Source organism: Lissotriton vulgaris, chromosome 1_2 (assembly GCF_964263255.1).
Source record: "Lissotriton vulgaris chromosome 1_2, aLisVul1.2, whole genome shotgun sequence".
NCBI lineage: Eukaryota > Metazoa > Chordata > Amphibia > Caudata > Salamandridae > Lissotriton > Lissotriton vulgaris.
The window spans coordinates 190,760,090-190,782,852 of record NC_141686.1 but is presented as its reverse complement, the minus strand read 5'-3'; the positions used below and the strand labels follow the sequence as shown (position 1 = coordinate 190,782,852).

The 22,763-nt window shown below is 45.4% G+C and overlaps 1 protein-coding gene across 1 annotated transcript in view; it reads right to left on the bottom strand.

The window, feature by feature from the left end:
* LOC147734884 (alpha-N-acetylgalactosamine-specific lectin-like) overlaps window positions 1-22,763 on the bottom strand; it is a 119,342-nt gene that overhangs the window by 61,785 nt on the left and 34,794 nt on the right. Inside the window, exon 4 of the mRNA XM_086953665.1 lies at window positions 9,333-9,473. Within this exon, the coding sequence (XP_086809791.1) occupies window positions 9,333-9,473 (141 nt within the window). The remainder of the gene's footprint in view (window positions 1-9,332; window positions 9,474-22,763) is intronic.

Sequence of the window (22,763 nt, the reverse complement as noted above, 5' to 3'; positions counted from 1 at the left end):
GCTTCGATACGAATTCAATAGAGAATATTATCAAGCCCATTATTGCCGCTTTATCGGCAGTTTCCTGCCGATAAAAGCGGCGATAATGTAACGCTGTGTTTCTGCTGGCGGCGCAGCAGGACAAGTGGTCCCTTTAAAATAATCATCCAGTGATGTTTTGGAACAAGTCATGATGAAGATGACAGCCTTCCACTAGAGGCCTGACCGCTTTGTTCACACATGGTCCTTGTTCTGCAAGTAGCAACCACACTAAGGAGGGCTAGGTAACTGGAGAAGTGATTAGTGCGGAAAAGTTCCTTCATGCTTTGTCCTCTCTACTCAAGTTTTTAAATGGTTGGCTATTACTTCCAGATGGGCTTCATACAGGAGAAATTCATCAACTGTCACAATCAACAGTAGCCCTTCATTGATCAGGGGGTGTCAAATAAACCTTCTTCATTCATTGGTTAAATAAGGGCGGATGCAAAGAAGGTGTGACAGGTTCTCCTAGGTCATGTCGCATAAACAACACTTGTCAAGAGATGGTTGGAGTGCCCAGGGTTGCAGGAAATCTAATGATTAAAACCATCCCATGTGTAGGTGGCAAAACTTGGTTTTGGAAGAGGCAGAGAATGGTTGAGTGATCTACATTTGCATCCCACTTTGGTCATAATGGTTGATTACCAGGTGAGAATACTTTCTTCTCATGAAACTCTGATGATCCCTCATGAAGGAATCCATGTGAACCTCCTCATTTAGAACTGCTCCAAACTGCTGGTGTGACAGGTGTAGATTCCACAGAGTGGCATCGCCTTTCAGTTCCAGGGCTTTGGTGAGGCAATTGACCAAAGATTAAGGGTCTGCGGCCAATTTAAGGACATTACTTCCAGCCAGATTAATTTCTTTGGAGTTCCAGTTTTGGCTGCTCGTGTTCAGTTCATGTACTTCAGGAGGCTAGCTTTCTGGAAAACGTGTTGGACATTCGGTTTTAATTCCATCCTGATTTGAGCTGGTTAAGTGTTGTGTAGCTGTTTAACAAGGATCTAAATAAAGTGCTCTGTGCTTTGTTGAAGAAGGCACCTAATCCTCCTCGAAATGCTTCTGAGCCGCATGTCAATGTAGGAATAAGTTTGACGTTAATTATCTTCATCATGGGTTCCAGAGTGGGCTGTTTTGTGGTTTTAAACATTATTAGGAAAGCAAATTGCAAAGATGCAGTTCATGGCCTCAGTGAGTTGAGATATTTAGGTGACCTCCTTTATCATTCAGCCAGCACCCAAGATATGTAAATCTGTTTGATTTGGCCAAGTGATGATTATTCAGAAACCAGGCACCTAGGGCCCGATTCACAGAATGAATTTAAGACTCAATCCTAAACTTACTACTATTTTGGTATTCACAGAATGCACTTACTACTTTTGGCATTCACAGAATGAAGTTACTACTTTTGGTATTCACAGAAGTTAGGATTTTGTCTTAAGTCTGTCTTGCGTCTGTCTTGCGTCTGTCTTAAGTCTGTCTTAAGAAAAAATCCTAACTTCTGTGAATACCAAAAGGAGTAAGTGCATTCTGTGAATAACAAAATAGTAGTAAGTTTAGGATTGAGTCTTAAGTTAATTCTGTGAATTGGGCCCCTAGCTTTTTCCTTTTTCTGCCAAATATTATGATGTTTGTTTTTTAGAAGTTTGTCATCACATTTAAAGTACTGTGCTTGTGTAGTGTGTTGATCGATCTTTGTAGCCCCATCGCCATTTCACGTAAAAGGACTGCATGTTCTGCATAGAGGAGTGTAGTTATTGGCTTATTCGCTAGTTTTGGTGCATGACTGACAATGGAGTCCAGTGCTGGTACCAGGTCACACACATGTAGATTCAAGAGTGCGAAGGCTTGTACGCACCCTTGTTTGATGCTGGGTTCAGTTTTTATTGTAATTGAGATTGAAGTAGTATTCCCTAGTTTTACTCTGGCCCACATATCAGAGTACAACAATTGAGGGTCACTTAAAAGTGGTGCTGGTATTGGCCAGGCTCTGAATTTGGGCCAAAGCAACTGGCAGTTTCTGTGATCAAAGGTCATGCTATAATCTATAAAATAGTATTAAAGAAGCTTGCCTTTCCCTATTTGTTTTACAACAAGCATCATGATGGCTACTAGGTTATCAGATGTGCCAAGTAAGCTCTAAAGCCGGTTTGGTTGAAGGGTAACCTATTCCTAGAATTTTCCCACGGGTCAAGATCTTTCAAGAGGAGCGAGGCAAACTATTTGGCATCGACATCCAGAAGGATAGGCCTTTTTTTAGGTCGAACTTAGCGGAGCGAGCATGCGTTGCTCTAAGAGATGACCTTTAGAAATTGGTCACCTCTTTTCCACACACTCGTGCATGTGGCGAGATCCACCTTGAGGGAGCGAGCTGCGGCGAGTGCAGGGTCCATCTGTATGTAATCTGGGACATGTGTGTGTTTGTTTACATTAGCCTGCTCGCGGTCGCTTTGTCGGCTTGACATTCTGGCGATTTCACTTTCGTTTGCGGCTGCACAGCCCCGCGGCCACGCTTGCTTTATTAGTTGGTATCCACTGCTCCTCTCAACACAATTCACATGGGCATTCTGTAGGACATGCAAACTGTCCCTAATGTAAGCCAGATAGCCGCTTCAAAAAAGCTACTTATCATCATGCAGCATTCTGTATCATTAGCCTTTGTTTTCCATCCACACGAGACGCAGCTTTTAGGGAGTGCAGAATTGCGCATAGAAGGTCATTGTGCCACTCGAATGCGGTGACATGCTTTCCTTTGTCATCTACTATTACCGTCTCTAAACCTTTCCATGTGTCCGAGTGTACGCAGGTGGCATGTTGCTGGTGTACAGACTTTATGCTTTGGAATAAGCACACTGCACCCCAAATGAGGCCTCCTTTGACCACAGGCCATCAGGCATCCTTCAAAGGACTGTTGCTTCGTGTGTGTTCCTCTGCGTCATTCCTCTGAGATATCAATGTCCTTCCTTCCGGTTTCCTGGGTAACTCGGATAAAGCATACATTCCGAAGCAGAGCCTTTAGCATTGGGGCATAAAATAATGAGAAAATGATGGATTGTGAGGATAGTAAGCGGGCAGCATCTCATAAATGTAGCCTGCATTAGGTTTTCATTTGTCAGCGTTTTTGTTGATCTGAGCAGTTCATAGCAACATCGCAAACTGAACGTGTTATTTGTGTTCCTGCCATCTGTCATTTTGAAAGGACAGCATTCCTTCATCCCTCGTCATAAATATTTTATTTTCCTCTATCATTCTTGTCAGACTTATCCCTGCTGTTTCGCGCGGGATCTCAGCTCCAGTTGAGTTTTCATCATGCCCCAGCCGCTTCCTGCTGATTTATACACCCCTGTGGCACTTTTATTCCCGCCACGTCTCTCCGCCCTCGCGAGGCATGGCTGTGGCCTCTGGCTCCTGAAGTGCACTCAGTACATACTGTTAACATGCCGTTGGGTTTCTGTGCAGTCGCAATGGCGGGCTTCTTTCATGGACGGGGACCTGCTCCGTAAAGATGGCTTTGTTGGACCAGAAGCAAGTCCCAAAGATAGAAGCAGCCATATGTGAAGTGGGCCTTCCCATGGCTGCTTTATATGGTCAGATCTGCTTGTACAGTCATAATAAAAGACATCGTGCTGACGGGATCAATGCGCAGCATTGTTATTAATGTAGTTCTTCACTCAATTGAGAATGAATAAACTCATGCAAATCTGACTTCTAACCTGGTGTTTTTCTCTTGCTCACCTGTTCACTGATTGCTAACAGTTCCTTAACAGTAGATGTGTATCCCTCCATACTAAAAGAATATGCAGCTGACATTCTGCTTAATAACAGTAGTATATTTCACCTGCCTCTCATCAAATATAGTGACAATCGTTGCAGTGCCCCATGACAGGACGGGATGGATTTGGTAACCATACATGTTATAAAGAGATTTTCCTGTGATGTGGAACAAAACTCTGCATCCTGTTTCTAGACTGACGCAGGAATACAGTTGGGGCCAGGGGCTCTGTCAGCTCTGCTTTTATGGATCAGTTTACACAAGAAATTTCCGATCCTGTGCGCAGGCGGTGGATGATGATCCAAAACTCTTTTGGGCTTTTGGTATGACAGGCCAGGAAAAGTTCAATCAGAAGCTAATATTAATAGTTTTCTTTTGCTTGCCAAATTTCTTTGTTGATGTGTGCGTGCGTATGCGTGTGTGTGTGTGTGTGTGCTTGTGTGTGTGTGGTGTGTGTGTGGTGTGTGTGTGGTGAGTGTGTGTTGTGTATGTGTGTTGTGTGTGTGGGGGTTGTGTGTGGTGTGTAAGGGGTTGTGTGTGTTTGTGGGGTGTGTGGGGTTGGGTGTGGGGTTGTGTGTGGTGTGAGTGTGGTGTGTGTGGGTGTGGGTGTGGTTGTGTGTGTGGGTGTGGTTGTGTGTGTGGGTGTGGTGTGTGTGTATGTGTGGGGTTGTGTGTGTGGCATTGTGTGTGTGTGGTTGTGTGTTCGGGGGGTTGTATGTGTGGAGTTATGTGTGTGTGTGGTTGTGTGTGTGGGGGGGTTGTGTGTGTGGAGTTGTGTGTGTGGTGTGTGTGGGTGTGTATGGCTGTGTGGGGTTGTGTGTGTGGGGGGGTTGTGTGTGTGTGAGGGGGTTGTGTGTGTTGGGGGAGTTGTGTGTGTGGGTTTGGTTTTGTGGGTGTTGTGTGTGGGGTTATGTGTGTGTGGTTGTGTGGCTGGTTGTGTGTGTTGGGTTGTGTGTGGGTGTGTGTGGGTGTGTGTGGGGTTGAGTGTGTGGGGGGTTGTGTGTGGGGGGGTTGTGTGTGGGGGGATTGTGTGTGTGTTGTTTTGTGTGTTTTATGTCGTTGGGTGTGGGGTTGGGTGTGTTTATGGGGTTGTGTGTGGGTGTGTGGGGTTGTGTGTGTGTGTGGGTGGTTGTGTGTGGTGTGTGTTGGGTTGTATGTGTTTGTAGTGGGTTGTGTGTGTTTTATGTGGTTGTGTGTGGGGTTGGGTGTGTGTATGGGGTTGTGTGTGTGAGGGTTGTGTGTGTGTGGGGATGTGTGTGGGGGTTGTGTGTGCGTGGTTGTGTGTGTGAGTGTGGTTGTGTGTGTGGGGTGATGTGTGTGGGGGGGTGGTGTGTGTGGGGTTGTGTGGGGTTGTGTGTGTGTGTGGGTGGTTGTGTGGTTGTGTGTGTGGGGGGGGCTGTGTGTGGGTCGTTGTGTGTGGTGTGTGTTGGGTTGTGTGTGTTTGTAGTGTGGGTGTGGGGTTGTGTGTGGTGTGTGGGTGTGTGTGTGGGTGTGTGGGGGTGTGTGTGTGTGCATGTGTGGGTGCATGTATGTGTGCGTGTGCATGTGTGTGTGCCTGTGTGTGTGCATGTGTGGGTGTGTGTGAAAGAAAACATAGATAGAGAGAGAGAGAGACTGAGAGACATGTAAATAAAATAATTTGTGTGCATGTTTATGAGTGAGAAAGGAAGAGAATAAGAGTAAAACCATAAAAGGGGGATTGAGAAAACAATGCAGGGCAAGCAATTGAGAGAGTCATAGGGGCGGATTCATAGAACTAATCTGAGATAAAATCCTAAACTTACTACTGAAAGTCTTAAAGTGGGGATTTTGTCTCAGTTTAGAAGTAGTAAAGTTAGGAGTCCTTATTTTACTATGCCTTCCGTGAATACCAAAAGTAGTAAGTTTAGGATTTTATCTCAAATTAGTTCAGTGAATCAGCCCCATACTAACTGGACGTACTTTAGTATCATATATCGCCAATAAATTATTATACTGCTGAAAGTAGTTCATTTTTGGTGGACCTGTGTTCAGTATACTATACATGAATTTCCTACAGTAAAATGTATGGTAAACTTTGTGTCCTTTCAGAACATTCTTTAACCTCTCTGGAAAACCTCACACTTTCAATCTAAAGTGATGACATACGATAAAGGTAAGGTACGGGAGAAGATGGTTGGCTCATGTTGCTTTATTTTGTTGCAACCCCTCCTCGGTGTCTTCACTCACCCCGTGTAGCCATTTTCACATCCCCTTTGCCATCACACATCTCCAGTGTTTTACATCACTCACTCGAGGTCTGGTGACTCCAAACGAATGGCTAAGCCTGGAGCTCCATCTAGGAGCCACAATTAGTTATGAAGGCTACTTTCTTTTGTTTCAAACCAGATTTTCTACAGGACCTTGGATCTACATGACCGGTTGCTTATTGTCAAGCTTGGAGCTCCATCTTATGGACACAATTTGAATCTGAAAGGTATCTTGTAAATATGACTTCTGATGCAGGAATGTTGATCTACATTACATGTGTGTCTATGATTTTCTTTTATGTACGCTTCTCCAACATCCTATTTACGCCTTGAGTATCTATAGGCTATCTTGTAAGACTGACTTTTGCTGCAGGTACTTGAAACTACATTATATGAGTGTCTTTAGTTGTTATGCACTTTCTACAACATCGTACTTCCTCCTTGTGAAAGTGACTTACTGCCTGGGTTTGATTTACACTACTCACCTCACTAGGGCCCCTCATGCTTTGTTACGCTGCTCACCTCCAACTTCCGGTTCCTTGCCCAGACTTTAGAAAAATGTGTCTTATAGCAACTTAATCATCATATACAACAATTTCCTTGACAAAGGCTGTAGTACTGAAACCGCCATTCTGAACCTATCGGGTGACATCCACAGAGCCTTAGATGAGAGTGACATCTGCCTACTTATTCAACTTGACCTATCAGCAGCATTCGATACAGTCAATCACCCAGCCCTACGTGGTGTTTCAGTTTGAATGACACTGTACTAAAATGGTTCTCTTCCTTCCTTCAACACCGCTCGCAACAAATCAAAATCAACTCTTGCCTGTCTAAACCCACTCGGATCAATGTTTGCATGCCTCCAGGCTCAATTCTATCCCCTCCCTTTTCAATATCTTTATGGAACCACCCAACTTTACTACAAAATAAAATCACGCAGTGACATTCAACATCTTAACGACACATTGAACAAATTACAATCCTGATTTCACACAAACCACTTAAAGCTGAGCCACATCAAGACAGAAGGTATTCTTTTCTTCCCTTTAAGTAACACCCTTTCGATTCACGAATGGCTCATCGACCTAAACGCTTTAAAGTGCTATCTTACTTTATCAAACTCCTGGACAACAAAATGTCAATGAAAGAGCACGTCAAGAATACAGCAAAAGGAGCACTGTACACACTAAAAAACCTCAAGAAACTTAAACCATTTATTCCTGCAGATGATTTAAAAAATGTGGTGCAATCTCTGGTCCTCTCCAAACTATACTATGGTAATCCCACTCTCATTGGGATGCCTAAAACTCACCTCGCCCCTGAGATCTGTTCTTAACATGGCAGCCCAACTCATCTCTCTTAAACGGTTTGAGCAATCACTCCTGTATTCAAGAGCATCAACTAGCTTCCTATTGAATGAAGGTGTACTTACAAGACTGCATGTATCATCCACAAAGCCCTTCACTCTCACACACCTAACTACTTCAAAAACAAGCTGACGAAAGCAGGAACCACAAGATCATTGAGAAGCTCCAATGCTCTTCTGCTCCTACCTCCCATTCTAAAAAAGACAGCAACCAAGTTGCGCTCTTTTTCTGGAAATGCTCCAAGAATATGGAACTCCCTACCATGTGACCTTCGATGCAAGCCTTCCCTTGCTTCAAGAGAAACCTGAAACTCCTACTCCTTTAGCTCCTAGTCTACGAATCTCAGTAAAATATCGCTTTATCAGACCTAGACTTTCCGTCTGATGCTCGGTTCCCTCTTTCTTTATTGTGCTTCTCTGACTTTTAGTTCCTCTCGAATTGTGTCTCTATTGTTGGTCACTAAACTTGCACCTTTGATGGGAACCATTTGTCTGTTGAACTACTGTCTCATATGTTCATTGCATGCCTGCATTTACTGTTTCTTATCATGACCTTGTAAAGCATTCTGACACCTATGGGGCTAGCTAGCACTATATAAAACGTATATAAATAAAACAAATAAATATGGAAACATCTGTCTTAAGTAAAATGCACTTTAGGTCAGATGTACACCATTCTGTTTGCAAAAAAAGACCCAATTTGCAACCATTGTTGCGACCAGAAACTTAATTTGCACACTGACATATCTACTATTAAGTAGGATCACAAAATAAGGAACTGGAGTAAGTTGCAGATGGATCTACCTCTTTAATATTTGTAAGGTGGGTTTCAAATGTCAGCTCCCTGCCATTGGTGATCTGTAAGGGTCAGCAGATCATCAAGTAGCCCAATTGCCATAAAGGAAATATGGATGCCTTAATATGAGAGTCAGTAACTTTTCACTGGCTTGTGACCAGAAATGCAGTTGCAAACCATTGATACATATGGTATGGATTCATAATTTGGAAGGGATGTGCACAGTATGCCTCTTTCAAATGGTGAACGGGTATCCATGCACAACCCATTAAAAATGTTGATAAGTCTGAGTCCTAAAATCGATCAAGTATTTAAAAAAATACCCTTTTGTTGTCCAATTAAATGGATTCAACTGTTTGAGACGGCAACATAGCTTCGTACTTCTAGCCTTTGTTTCATAACTGCCACTGCAAGAGCGGTCATGCCTTTCTGCATGAGAAATAAGCCTGGGCGGTTAGCTATGCTCCGCCAGCATAGATTAGGCAAATCTGCAACTCCATGGCGTGGGTAGTTATTCTTCCCTCCACCCTCCCAAAGTAATTATAAAGTAATTATAAAGGCACTTAACCTGCCACAGCTGCTTCCTCCTTGCCATGGACGCTCTCCTTCCTCCTCCTCGCCGTCCTTTTTCACTGATAACCCCTACGTTGTACGTCCTGTGAGTGTGCATGTGCACGTGCAAGACGTACAACTTAGCATTTATCTAAGAAGAAGGACGGTGGGAACGAGGAAGGAGAGCAGCCATGGCGAGGAGGAGGCAGCCATGGCAGGTAAGTGCCTTTTTTATTACTTTATAATTACTTTGGGAGGGGTAAGGCACGTAGTGGAACAGAGAGAAGTTCTACTGAGTTGTTTTACAACTCCGTAGATCTTCCCGTAGAGGCGCTCCGCCTGCTCCGCCCAAGGTTAATGAGAACCTTGATCAAAGAGGTCATTGAACATCGCTTGTATATTTGCATTCTAATGGATGGAGACCATGCACTCTGGCTAAGGCGAGAGTGAGCTCATAGACAAAGAGACTACATTACCAATAGGGATGAAGTATCAAGCATAACATAGAAAACTATATTTGTTACACATTTGAAATGTGCATAAAGATTGGCACACACCAAACTAATATTCATATCAAGAAGAATGGAAGACACTCACCTGGAAGCTGTCATGAACTCCTATCCAGTAGGCGCCTTTGTTGAAAGGATCGACTGGTTTTCCCATCAGAACAAATACAAAATCATTTTCTTCTTGGCTGTGAATGGAGGCCAAGTGAGAATTGTAGGAGAGACAGGTTGACTTGAAAAGACAAACAAAATGTACATCAGATTAGACACAGGGAATGGCGCCTGATTCTATAATGTAGTGTTATTGTTATAATACAATGATAATTCTTGACTTTCATATTCAGCCAGAAAGACAGATGTGCTGCGTTGAGAGGAGAAGCAGCACCATATTGATGAAGACTTGGTGCTCTCTTCCAAAAGCTCTGATGAACTTGTAGGCAGCCAAGCACCTCATATACGTTTTTGCATCATAATGCAAGGCTCTGTGTGAAATGTCTAACATAGATTTTGAACTGCAAGGGTACTTTCACAGTACAAAATGCTACACTTTGACATACTTTGCATAAGTGCTATATAGTACAACACAAACAGACATTTTGAAAAGTGTGGAGGTATTAATTCAAAAGTCAGTCAGTCAGTCAAAATACACTTTATTCGATTTTTGTTAAAATCATAAAAGGCAAGAGAAATACATACATTAAAAACATTTCAAAAATACCCACAATTCATTTTGTTTTTACACAGTGTCCGTAAAAGAGTCACTTAATTAATCACCATGATATATAAAATAAAGTTACAGTTAATATATTGGTTTTTAGTTTAAAACAGTACAGTTCTAGGGATTCTTTTGTTTCTTCCTCTGTATGCGGCTGTTAGAAAACTTGCTACACAAAAAGTGACGTGTGCATCCGGTAATCTTTGAAGATAAAGCAAGGCTGGTCTCACTTGTATGAAGCCAAGAATTTTCAGGAGGGGAATTAGATATTTTCTCCTCTCCGTGTTATGAAATGCACAAAAAAACAGAAAATGGAGAGTGTCCTGATTAGAAAACTGGTCACACTCACACAGTGGTGCATGCTCCGGTTTACCCCACGTAGGGAAGGTGCCTAGTGAATAGTGGATCAGGTTCATTCTAAATCTGGTTAGCAAAAATCTGTGCAAGGGTTTAGAAACATATTGCAGGTATGGTTCCATCGAGGGGGAAGAGGACAAAACCAAGTGTGCTCTTACTAATGGTTTGTTAACTTCAGACTCCTCTCTCTCTAAGCGTGTCCTCCCCTGGAATTCCTTCTTAATCCATGCAATGTCTGCTTTCCTAATTATTGACGGTGTTGTATATAGGTCAGGTCTCCCGAGGGCAGTGAATGATGACTTTATGTATCTCAACCAGGGTATGTTCATTGCCCCCTCCCTTGCAGTCACATCTTTAAGAATTGTATGGTTTAAAGACAACTCAGTATTTAACCAGGTATTGGCCCAAAAAAGTAAAGGGGCCAATTTCAATCCATCTATAATATAGGGTAGGCCAACTTCTTCATGTATGGAGTAAGTAGGTGTGGAGTTTGGAACCGACAAGATTCTTCTAATAATCTTATTCTCTACCCTCTGCATACTGTCCAGGTTGGTATAACCCCACAATGCTGCACCATATGAGGCTATAGAAATGCATTTACTTTTGTAAACTTTTAACACAGCTTCCATTGGTTTAGCCCCTAGTCTTTTAGTGAAATCCATCAGGGCTGCTGTGGACCGGGCTAAAGAAATATGCTTGGCCTTAATTTGCGGGACCCAGGAGCCCTTCTCATCAAACAGGACCCCTAAGTATGGAAAAACAGGGACCCTGGAGAGAACCTCGCCTTTACAGAAAAAGGTTTTTGTGTGTGGTTTATTTTTCTGCGGACCCACGATCATTGTGTGCGATTTGGTCACATTGATTTTTAAATCTAATTTAGCCATAAAAGAACCAAAAAGCTCCAAAAGGGTCTGTAGACCAATGCCCGTGCGGGCGATGAGAACAGCATCATCCGCATATAGGAGAGCCGGAATCTGCTTCCCACCTACCCGTGGGACATCAGCATTGCCTGCTAACAAGGACTTTCCTAGATCATTAATATAAATGGTGAATAAAAGTGGGGCCAAAATGCAGCCTTGTCGGACACCCTTATTTGACCTAAAGCTATCAGAACATCGCCCTTCCCTGGTTACCCGGACCTTCGCAGTAAGTCCTTGGTGCAAACTTGCTATGAGGGCCACCAAGGAATCCTCGATACCAAGCTCACGGAGTATAGCCCAGAGCTTGGCCCTATTAACCAAGTCGAAGGCCGAGGAGAGGTCCATAAAGGCTAAATATAGTGAGCCCTCCCCGGCCACCGTGTACTTAGATATCAGGAGATGTAAATTTGAGCATTGCTCTAAGGTTCCCCGTTTTTCCCTAAAGCCATATTGAATCTCTGCGAGGCCCCCACAGAGCTCCAGGTTTGATCTCAATTTAGTCAATAGTACTCTGCCCAGGATCTTAAAGGCAGAGTCTATTAAAGAAATTGGGCGGTAGCATCCCGGATTCTCCCTATCTCCTTTTTTAAAAATGGGTACTATGACAGATGTATTCCAAGTTTCTGGAAAACATCCATCATTTGTTGCCCTAAAAACATTTGTGAGGACTTTAGACCAGGTGGTTGGGGCGTATATAAAAAAGTCTACCGGGACTCCATCTGGTCCCGGAGCCTTATTCTTCGTGGAGTCCGTTATAGCTTTATATACCTCCTCCTCGCAGAATTCTACTGCCGCTAGCCCACTGGTCAGTCCTATATCGTTTCCATTCACAGAGTCATTACCGCCGTATATGTTTTTAAAATGATCAACCCATTTCTCATCACTGATAATGCAGTCCGAGATTGTGTTAATCTCCCCAGAGAAGAATTGGTTATTTATAATGTCCCAGAATCTCTTACTATTACGTAGTATATCCACGTCAAGCAAGTCATTCCAGGCATTTTTTTTAATTGTGTTTTTCCTATATTTGATAGCCAATTTATACTCCCGTCTTAATTTAGAGATTAAGGTTTTATCCCTCGGCTTTGCTTTAAGTGCATTTTTCAGGTCTTTATGGGCTTTAGAGCAGTTTCTGTCAAACCATTTATGAGGCTTGGGTGGCAAATTGGATTTGGGAACTGTGAGTTCTTTAGCTATTTGTGAGCAAATAGAGTTAAAAGCTAGAACAGTCTCTTTGCTAGTGGCATTTTGGTCTAGACAGGTACACATGGGTTCCTCTATCTTTGGGCACAAGGAAGCCATGAAGGTTTCCTGGACCACCTTACCCCACTTAAGCCGTCTGCCCTGGTCACTGGGCACCGTCGATGTGCAAGCCCTAGGAGAACCCAGGTGTTTGCTCCATAAGTCACTCCAGTGAACCTGTGCAGAGACTGGATTGTGGTCACTATGTGGGGAGGCAGTTACCTCATATATCCCCATCTTAGAGGTTAAACCCTGAGAAACAAAAATGAAATCTATCACAGACCCACTTTCAGACCCTTTATAAGTGGGCAAAGATTCGTCACTACCAGTGCTGAGGGGTTCAAACATATTAAGGCTAGCAAGAAAAAATTCAAGCGCCTCCCCCGCTTTGGTGTGAGCAAAGTGCAGATTGCCACTTTCAGTCTGACCCTCCAGGTTGCCTAAATTACATTTTAAAACACATTTTTGAATGTTAAAATCACCTAAAATTATGAGATCGAAATTAGTGCAAGATTTTTGACTGTAATCGTTAAGAACATTTTCCAAGTGATCCACATGGGCTGTGTCTGTTTGTCTAACCCAGGAATTATAGAAATTTGAGACCACTAAGACCCGCCCTGGTGAAATAGTCCATTCTACCATTAAAATGTTTGGGGAACCAGACTCTAGTTGTTTAAACGTCCCTGCCAGTTTAAGTGAGAAGAGGAGAACTAGTCCACCCTTAGCTCTTCCTGCACTACTTGGGGTTGCAGGTAAAGTAAAACTTGTGAACCCATCCAACCAGAAAGTTGGTGAGGTGTCCCATGTTTCTTGGAGGGCGATTACGTGGTTACTGGCTATGAAGTCTATCCATGTAGGATCTGGTCTTTTGGCTCTAGTGCCCGCCACGTTCCAGCTAAGGAACCGACATGGAGTGAGTTCCACCTCCCCTAAGGAAGCTAAAGGCGGTGTCTGAGTATGTGTTGGTTGTTTATTAACTGCAAGCATAGGATCCTCCGCCCTATCTATTTGGGTTTGCAGGGCCGAGTGTCTTTGCCCCTCTAGTGTTTCTGCTTGGGCGCCCTTTTCTGTGATCACCTTAGAGGCCTTATCTGTTTGTCAATCCACCCCCTCTAGGTCGTTTAGACAGTTAAACCGATTATGAATTGGGAGAAAAGGTGCCGGTCTGCCCAAAAGTGGCCAGGGATGAGAAGCCTGGTGACGCCCACTACTTCTGACTCTCTCCCATCTATCATGATTTGGGGGTGGGTGATGTGGGCCTGGGGTAATAGGGAAGAAGAAAGACACACGGAGGGTATGGATGGTAGATTCCCTTGATATATTTTCCCCTTGGCATATATGCGACACCGTACCCCTGTCCCTGAAACTCACCAGAACACAGTCCCCTGTAATGGATTTCCGGGTTCTCCCCACCCATGGAACCCTTCTTACCATTATAATCTCATTGTTAAGGTGTCTCGGGAGGGGTCTATTTTTATTTAGCCACTTAATAACCCTAGTTTTTAGGGCACAAAAATCCTCTACTTCTCCTTCATCAAGTGGCGGGACTCCTGCCATAACTACTGTAAGATCATTAGTCTCGGGGGGTAGGTTAGGGCGACGGGGTCTTGCAGGGGGCATTTTTTGGTGGTCCGGAATGTTATTGTCTATCGTATGTGCCTGAGGTACTGATACAAGGGGGGGGTTAAGCGTGTTAGTATGAAGTGAATTGGTAGCTACAGGATTTGGTTTTAGGGATTTTTGGGGGACTACCCCATTTATAGCCTGAGATGGAACTGGCGCTGGGTTATCTACCCTGGGTTTTGACCCTTGCGAGGCAACAGGGGTGGTGATGGGTGCTAAATCGCTTTCCTGTCGACCACCGCGAGTTTTCAGACTTCCCAATGTGGCCTCCAGTATGGTTAGTCTGATCTCGATCTTTTTTACGCTTTCACTGATCGGGAGTAACAGTGACCTTAAGAGAAATTCCAAGTTTCCCAGCGGCACAACAGAGAGGGGGACATTAACACTACTAGTTCCTGCATCTGTGCTCAGGGCGGGAACTATAACTTCCTGCACATTAGATTTATGGTGTGACACTGCCAGTGGTTTTACTGTGGGTACAGATTGTTTTTGTGATTTGCCAAAGTCTAGGTGTAGAGTCTTGGGTTTACTACCACCCTGCACTCCCTTTGCCCTTCTCCTGCGTTTTTTTGGGGGTGGTCCCGGGATTACTTGTGTGGTGACTACTTTCAATTTGGGATGCCTATCTTTATGTGCTGTGGGCGGTTGTGAAGTTAAATCCATAATCCCCCTAACGGGACTGGAACTAATAGGTAGAGCTGTGCTCGTAATTTCCACTGGGGAGTTGTTCGTACCCTTCCTTAACAGGAGTGGAATATCCTCAATTCGAGTTAACTCTTCCCTTAATGTAATAGATTGTTCTCCCATGGGGGTGTTTTTCAAGTTGTCCACTGAACGTCTCCGTTCTGCCCTTAACCTTGACAAATTTCCCTCTTTGTCCACCTCCCCCACAGCCCGTGCAAAATAGTTTTCAAGAGTCCCGCTTTTCACTCCTCCCGGCTTCTGGGGGGTACTCTCCCTTGTCGGTGAGGGCATGATTAAGCTCCGGGAGGGTCAGTCAGTTATGCCTCCCAGGGCGGGTGCAACAAAATAAAAAGTCCAGTAAATACCTGCACAAATGGGAAACCAAGAGAGTGGGCCCAGCCCGGCCTACTCCGGCCGATGACGGCCTTGGACGGTCCCGCCCTTGTCCCGGGCTTCTCCCGGGACGCTCCCGCGCGCTCCCGCGCAGCGGTGTTTATGATCCTACTTGAGTCTTCCCTGGCAATTGGATGGCTGTTAGGGGGCGGGGCGATGAGGGAGAGCGGCCCAGGTGTTGCGGGCGCGAGGTAGGCTGGGACTCTTGGGAAACTGAGTCCAGCCCCTCCTGCTCGCAGCCCTCACAGCCAGCAGCCCCGGATGGAAGGTGAGAGCGCTGCCCCAGCAATGCTCGTCTGTGCCTCTGGCCGATGCGGGACCCGCGCAGCGGGTTCCGCGAGTCGTGGGTCTGTAGCTCCGGCAAGGAAGTCCGCAGGTCCGTTAGGCAGCCAGGTATGATGCAGAGTGGTGTCCCACGAAGAGGAGAAAGTCCGTCCGCTTTCTACTGCCTGTTAGGGGGCGGGGCGATGAGGGAGAGCGGCCCAGGTGTTGCGGGCGCGAGGTAGGCTGGGACTCTTGGGAAACTGAGTCCAGCCCCTCCTGCTCGCAGCCCTCACAGCCAGCAGCCCCGGATGGAAGGTGAGAGCGCTGCCCCAGCAATGCTCGTCTGTGCCTCTGGCCGATGCGGGACCCGCGCAGCGGGTTCCGCGAGTCGTGGGTCTGTAGCTCCGGCAAGGAAGTCCGCAGGTCCGTTAGGCAGCCAGGTATGATGCAGAGTGGTGTCCCACGAAGAGGAGAAAGTCCGTCCGCTTTCTACTGCCTGTTAGGGGGCGGGGCGATGAGGGAGAGCGGCCCAGGTGTTGCGGGCGCGAGGTAGGCTGGGACTCTTGGGAAACTGAGTCCAGCCCCTCCTGCTCGCAGCCCTCACAGCCAGCAGCCCCGGATGGAAGGTGAGAGCGCTGCCCCAGCAATGCTCGTCTGTGCCTCTGGCCGATGCGGGACCCGCGCAGCGGGTTCCGCGAGTCGTGGGTCTGTAGCTCCGGCAAGGAAGTCCGCAGGTCCGTTAGGCAGCCAGGTATGATGCAGAGTGGTGTCCCACGAAGAGGAGAAAGTCCGTCCGCTTTCTACTGCCTGTTAGGGGGCGGGGCGATGAGGGAGAGCGGCCCAGGTGTTGCGGGCGCGAGGTAGGCTGGGACTCTTGGGAAACTGAGTCCAGCCCCTCCTGCTCGCAGCCCTCACAGCCAGCAGCCCCGGATGGAAGGTGAGAGCGCTGCCCCAGCAATGCTCGTCTGTGCCTCTGGCCGATGCGGGACCCGCGCAGCGGGTTCCGCGAGTCGTGGGTCTGTAGCTCCGGCAAGGAAGTCCGCAGGTCCGTTAGGCAGCCAGGTATGATGCAGAGTGGTGTTTCTACTACTTTGTATCAAAAACCTTGAACGGTTGTGTGGGAATGCTCATGCGGCAGCCATTGGATGCCTTCTTGATGCAAAGTATCGCAAAGTAGTGCAAAGCTTTGCTTCATGATTTTTTTAGGCAAATTTCCAGGACAAAATAAGTTTTGCACTGAAAAGTAAATACCTCAACACTTTTCCCTCATGTGCTTCACTGTTGGATACTTTGCACTAGTACACAATTACGCATTAAAAGCCATCACAACACCTTTCAGGACAAAGTCTTTGCAGTAAAGATATGGGAGTGGTTAACCACATGTAGACATATCATAATAATACAGGAGGCCTGGGGGTTCTTCTTAAACATAGGGAGATGGTATGTGAATTAGCAGACAGTCTGGTAAAATACTTCCAATACTTAACACTGATTGTATATGGCTTCCTTGATTTTCGATATCTTACAAATCACAAACAGTGGAGCTTGCAGAGTACAAAATGCACTACCACTGTGTAGCAATACTGATAACTACTGGATTTTGTTAGTAAGAGATTACAAAATGCAAGATCCCTTTTCCATCTTAAGTCATGTCACTAAAATTCTAGTTCAAGAGGACTGGAATATGCTTTGCAAACCTTACCATGAAGAAAGTGGCAGGGCTTTTTATTAGCATTATGTCTGCCCCCCGGCTGACACCAGCATGAGGCTGGGTTGTGCAGATAACTAATGTCCTGCCCACAATGAAGTTGGTGCTGGAAAGAATAAACAATCAACAAATAAAGAAAAACTGAAATGTAGGCTATGAATCCTTGTTTCTCCTCAAATGTTCCTCTTTGGCAGAGTTTGTTCAGCACCAGCTTCCAAGATCTAAGCAGTGGGTGTTGTTATCAAACGTGCAGCAGGTGTCTGGCACCGGGGCCCAACGGTGGCTGTATTTGACTACCTAACTAAGGCACAGTTTCCATTTTCCTTCCTTTAAGTGGGGTTTATGATTCTCTTGCTATGCCACTGGTCTCTATAGAGACAATCGCTCCTATGCCTGATGCTGACCCTGGCCATGCACATTTTAGGCTATTGCGCAGTCTTAGCCTCAATGTGCTGAGCAGCGAAGCATGTGAGGCATCGCGTCTTGGTAGGTATCATGCCTGAATGCATGGCACCTCAACAAGGAATGCAGTCAGCTGCAGTGCAAAGCGCACATCTGGGCTGAGATTGAGAGCTCTTCAGAGAAGGTCTTCATCAGATGTGAGCACAGAACAGCAGCAGGAAGCCACCTATTGTTATTGGCACATAAATACATTTCTTGTGCTGAGGTGCGTGCGTCTTTGTGACAGGAAACACGCAAGATTGCCTGGCTGTGTGACTCTTGCATCCATGAACAAAGTCCAGGCAATGAGATACCTTGGCACTGTGAGTTGGTTCCACGAAAGGGGGAATTACACCTGAACATACTAGTCGGGGTGACATGAGCATTGGTCCCCACTGTATTCAGTGTGTGTGCGTTCTTACAGCTTTTAAAACAAACCCCCGTAAGGTATATACTTTGAATGTCCTTATGTATTGTACTTATGTAGGGACATTGCATGAGTGACTATAGGTTGGGCAGGGGTGCTTCTGTGAGCGGTGAGTGCAGAGACATCCCCAGCACAGTCAATATGAATTGAGCGATATGAGATATGTGATTGGAGAAGCCTTGTTCTTCCACATGCCTACAGGAACAGTGTCAGCTGGTCAGATGATAGGCCAGTTCATTGAGGCTGCTGAGGTACAAGTACTGCTGTAGGTCTGCACGTTTCTAGATGAATGTGTTACTAGTCCCCCAGTGTTTTGGGATTAGGATGTGACATGGAAGAGTACACTAATCCAGTGCTCATGGGTTGTGGGAAAGGGTCTCTCATTCTCTTGTGCATTAATGATGAATCTGTTGTGTAATTTGTAATTTGTAGATATTTAGAAAAATGTTTAGATAGGAGGCTGGATAGGGTCCCTGAAAGTGGATACTAGCAGCCAACCAAGAGTGCAATGCTGGGTGCCCCTTTGGGGGGCGGGGGGGATACAGGCAGTGTGAAAAAGCACTGGGGAGGTCGAATAGTATGGGAGATAGAGGTTCATTTGTAGATATTGTGAGCATCATTTGTATCTACTCAGCTGCTACAACAGGAGAGTGCTGCACAGTCAGTGTGGAGGAAGTTCAAAGCTCTGCACTTCATATTATCCATGAGGGGGGAGGGAGGGCTGTAATTGTTTCCTTTTATTTCTTCATTTATTCAGGCTTTGTCCCACAGAAATGTGTGTTGAAAAGTGATAATTTGCTTTCTGTGAGTAGCTCCTTTTGTTTTGTAGGAAGCCACCTTTTATTAGATCACTATCTGGGAACCACCTTTCCAGAAGTATGGGGTAAGGCAGTGAATGTTACTAGTATCCCCCATGTTTCTGTGACATGGCAACCTATTTAGTGGGTTCATTGACTAGAATTGCGCAAGGCATAGGTAATTAAAAAGAAAATGTTTTTCCTTATCTTTATTAAGAATGTTACTTCACCATTGAATTGGATTTTTAACAACTATAACTACAGTTGTATAATCATTGTTGTGGCTGGTCCCATTCCTAAAATATAGTATTAAGATTTTATTTTGAACTCAGGTTTTCTAAATAGGACAGCTATCCCTGCCAAGTGGAGTGGTGTGGCTCACTGGTTAGAGGCGGCAGACACGTAAGCAGAGAACGGCCCGGGACCAGGGTTCAATTCCTGGCAGGGTCGTGGACCAGGGGCAAAATGGACATGATAATTCTCGCCTCGGTGCCTACTCTAACCAGGGAACACACTCTGCAACTCTGGGCATTAAGCTTGCCTCATCTCTATAACAGCCCCCCACAGATGCCGGGGAGGCCAGGTTTCACCTTGGAGATACCCAGAAAGGGACCATCTCACAGGGAAAACCCAGCGGTCTTCAGCGCCAGGATACTCCATGGAGTCGCAGTGCGCTTTACAAGTACACCCACATTTACATGGTGAAAAAAGTGAAACATTGTTTTTGGGTGATAGTCACTGTAATTACATATTAGCCTTACATTTCTACATGTTCTACTTTTAAATACCACGAACCTCACCTTGTAGGCACCAAAGTCTACCCATGACCTATTCATATTTAAAAGAAGAGTTTTTACCTGTCAAGAGTTTATTTTGACAGGTTAAAATGCAGTTTTTACAGTTTCTACAGTCAGGCTACACTCGTAGCCCTAAAGCCATGTTTGCACTGCCACTGTAGTGGGCGGCACAATAGGTGCTGCAGCCCACTAGTGGTATTTAACTTCCAGACCCTGGGTACACTGTGTACCATATATTCTGAACTTATAGTCAAGTTAACTATGCCTAGTGACCACGCAGAAAATGTGGATTTCCTACAAATATTTATAACATAACATTCCATGTGTATTAATGAAACACTCATTCATCCAGAAGCGTATCTTGGTGCTGAACACCAGATGATTATTGTTCCCCAGCTCAATTGTACTAATTTTATCAACCTCAAAAAAGGAAAGGTTAGCTTGACCTGCCAAGATTTATACTTATAGCCATGAGGTCAACTATAGATCTCTGGAGTGGATGCATTAGTCCATGGAGCCACTATGACCTATTCAATGTGCTGAGTAAATGTTTCATTTTGGACAACCCTTAACATGCTTATCATGCTCAGTACTCTACATTCCAGCAGTAGAACAACATAAATATCGATAGGGAGACCTTTCAATAATAAAATTACTACTTTTTTTATTTACCAATCCAAGTGGCATCCTCCATCTTGGATCTGTCAGTAAAAAAGGAAGGCAAATGTCCCACTCATCATTCCACTAGTGCTTGCATATGGTATTACACATAAGCGTGCAGTAGAAGTGATGCTATCATCAGCGGCGGTTGCATCATTGTATCTTTCATTGTTGCTACTGTACATCATGAGCATTTTGCTCACTGCCAACACTGTGCGGCATCATGAAAAGGCATTAGCAAAGCCACTAGGCCACAAACGTTAGACCCATTGGCTTTGCCATAGCTTGTTTCTTGTATATGTCTATTTATTCCTTTCTTGCTCCTCTTTTTTAATTTTTGTAGCCCCTCTGATAGTCCTGCAGGGCCATCTGATTTCCACTCTTTACATCTGCGGTGTGTTGAATCCTCTGTGGCCTCTATTTCTAAGCTGTGCAGCCTTCATGTAATGATATTGTTCACAGTATACCATTATTTTACCATTTCAAGATTGCCACCATATACAGAAGCATTTAGTTAGCCACCTTGGATTAGTACAGCAGGGATTCACAACATTCTTTAGCATTCGAAGATGTAAAAACAGTGTGATGTTTAGCGATTTACTGTTAAGCCTGTCAGCCTTTAGGTGGTCTTCCCCGAAAGTTTTTTACTTCATCCCTCCCATTTTTGCTGAATGTATTTTTGTTGGCCTTAGGAACTAGAGCACTTTACCACTGCTAACCAGGGCTAACGTGCTTGTTCTCCCTCCCCTCAACATGGTAAAATTAGTTTATAACCAATTGGCACTTTAAATTTACTTATACATCCTTAGTAAAGTGGCCTGTGAATTAAAGGCTAATAGTGAGCCTGCAGTGCTTATTGTGCCACCAACTTAAGTAATTCCTTAAAGCATGTCTCAAGTCTGCTTCTGCAACCTTTGTGGGCAGTATTTACCTGCCAATTCAACGTGGCAAATTGGACATTTTGCCAGGCCTAAATCTTCCTATTTAATGCATATAAGTCACCTCTAGGGAAGGCCCTAAACTGTTTTTTCAATACTGCAAGGCCTGCTTCTCCCATAGGATAACGTTTGTTTAATTTATTATATTTAATAAGTGATAAGGTTCAATTGCAATCAGGTAGCGTAGTTGAGTCTGTTATCTTAAGAACTGTAATCCAAAACACTTTTTACTGGTAAAGTTGGATTTCAAGCCGCAACTCCGAAAATGCTACTTTTAGAAAGTTGGCAGTTTCTTGTCCTAAACATTTGGTCCCTGCAGCCTGTATCCTGAGTCACATGACTACGTGTTGCTGGCAGCTAGTCTTTGTTTATTGCTCCAAAACAGTGATAGAAAGGAGGAATAGGTGTTAGCAGGATTGGTCATTACTGTAGGAATGAGGGGAGGAGCAGTCATCTAAAATACTTGCACATCACAAAGGTTCAGCCCAGCGCACTCAGAAACGGTTTACAACTCATATTTTGTGTCCCGAAACAAGCTGGGGCCATGGCAGGGAGGAAGGAAACTTTAAACACCTTAGTGGGTGGGAACCTCAAGAAACTTCTCATACTTCAACTCTTGCACCAAATATAAATACCCTCAGATTCAACTCTTCAATCAATCAATCAATCAATCAATCAGAGTAGTTGTAAAGCGTGCTACTTACCCGTGAGGGTCTCAAGGCGCTATGGGGAGGGGGGTGCTGCTACTGCTCGAAGAGCCAGATCTTGAGGCATCTTCTGAAGGCGAGTAGGTCTTGGGTCTGCCGTATGTGGGTAGGGAGGATGTTGGCGGCAAAGTAGGAGAAGGATCTGCCGCCGGAGGTCGTTTGTTGGATGCGGGGGACAGCGGCGAGGGTGAGGCTGGCGGAGCGGAGCTGGCGGGTGGGGGTGTAGAAGCTGAGTCTGCTGATCAGGTAGGCTGGTCCAGCGTTGTGGGGTGCTTTGTATGCGTGGGTGAGGAGCTTGAAGGTGATCCTCCTGTCAACGGGGAGCCAGTGTAGGTCTCTCAGGTGGGGGGTGATGGGCTGTGGTGGGGGATGTTCGTTGACGATCAGTCGGGCGGAGGCATTTTGGATGCGTTGTAGTCGTTGTAGGTGTTTGGCTGGCATTGCTGCGTAGAGTGCCTTGCCGTAGTCCAGTCTCGTGCTGATGAGGGCCTGTGTCACCGTTCTTCTTGTTGTGGTCGGGATCCACTTGTAGATCCTACGGAGCATGCGGAGGGTGTTGTAGCAGGAGGAGACGGCGTTGACCTGCTTAGACATGGAGAGCGAGGAATCGAGGATGAATCCTAGGTTGTGTGCACGGTCAGTGGGTGTTGGTGCTGTTCCCAGTGTGGTCGGCCACCAGGAGTCATCCCAGGCTGAGGGGCGCCGGGACACCCCTTTGCCGGGGTAGCTGTTGCGCTTTACCAAATCCAGAATAGAATAGAATAGGGGGTGGGTCCGAGGATGAGGACCTCCATCTTGTCCGAGTCCAGCATCAGACGGCTGCTCCTCATCCAGTCGGCGACGGCCTTC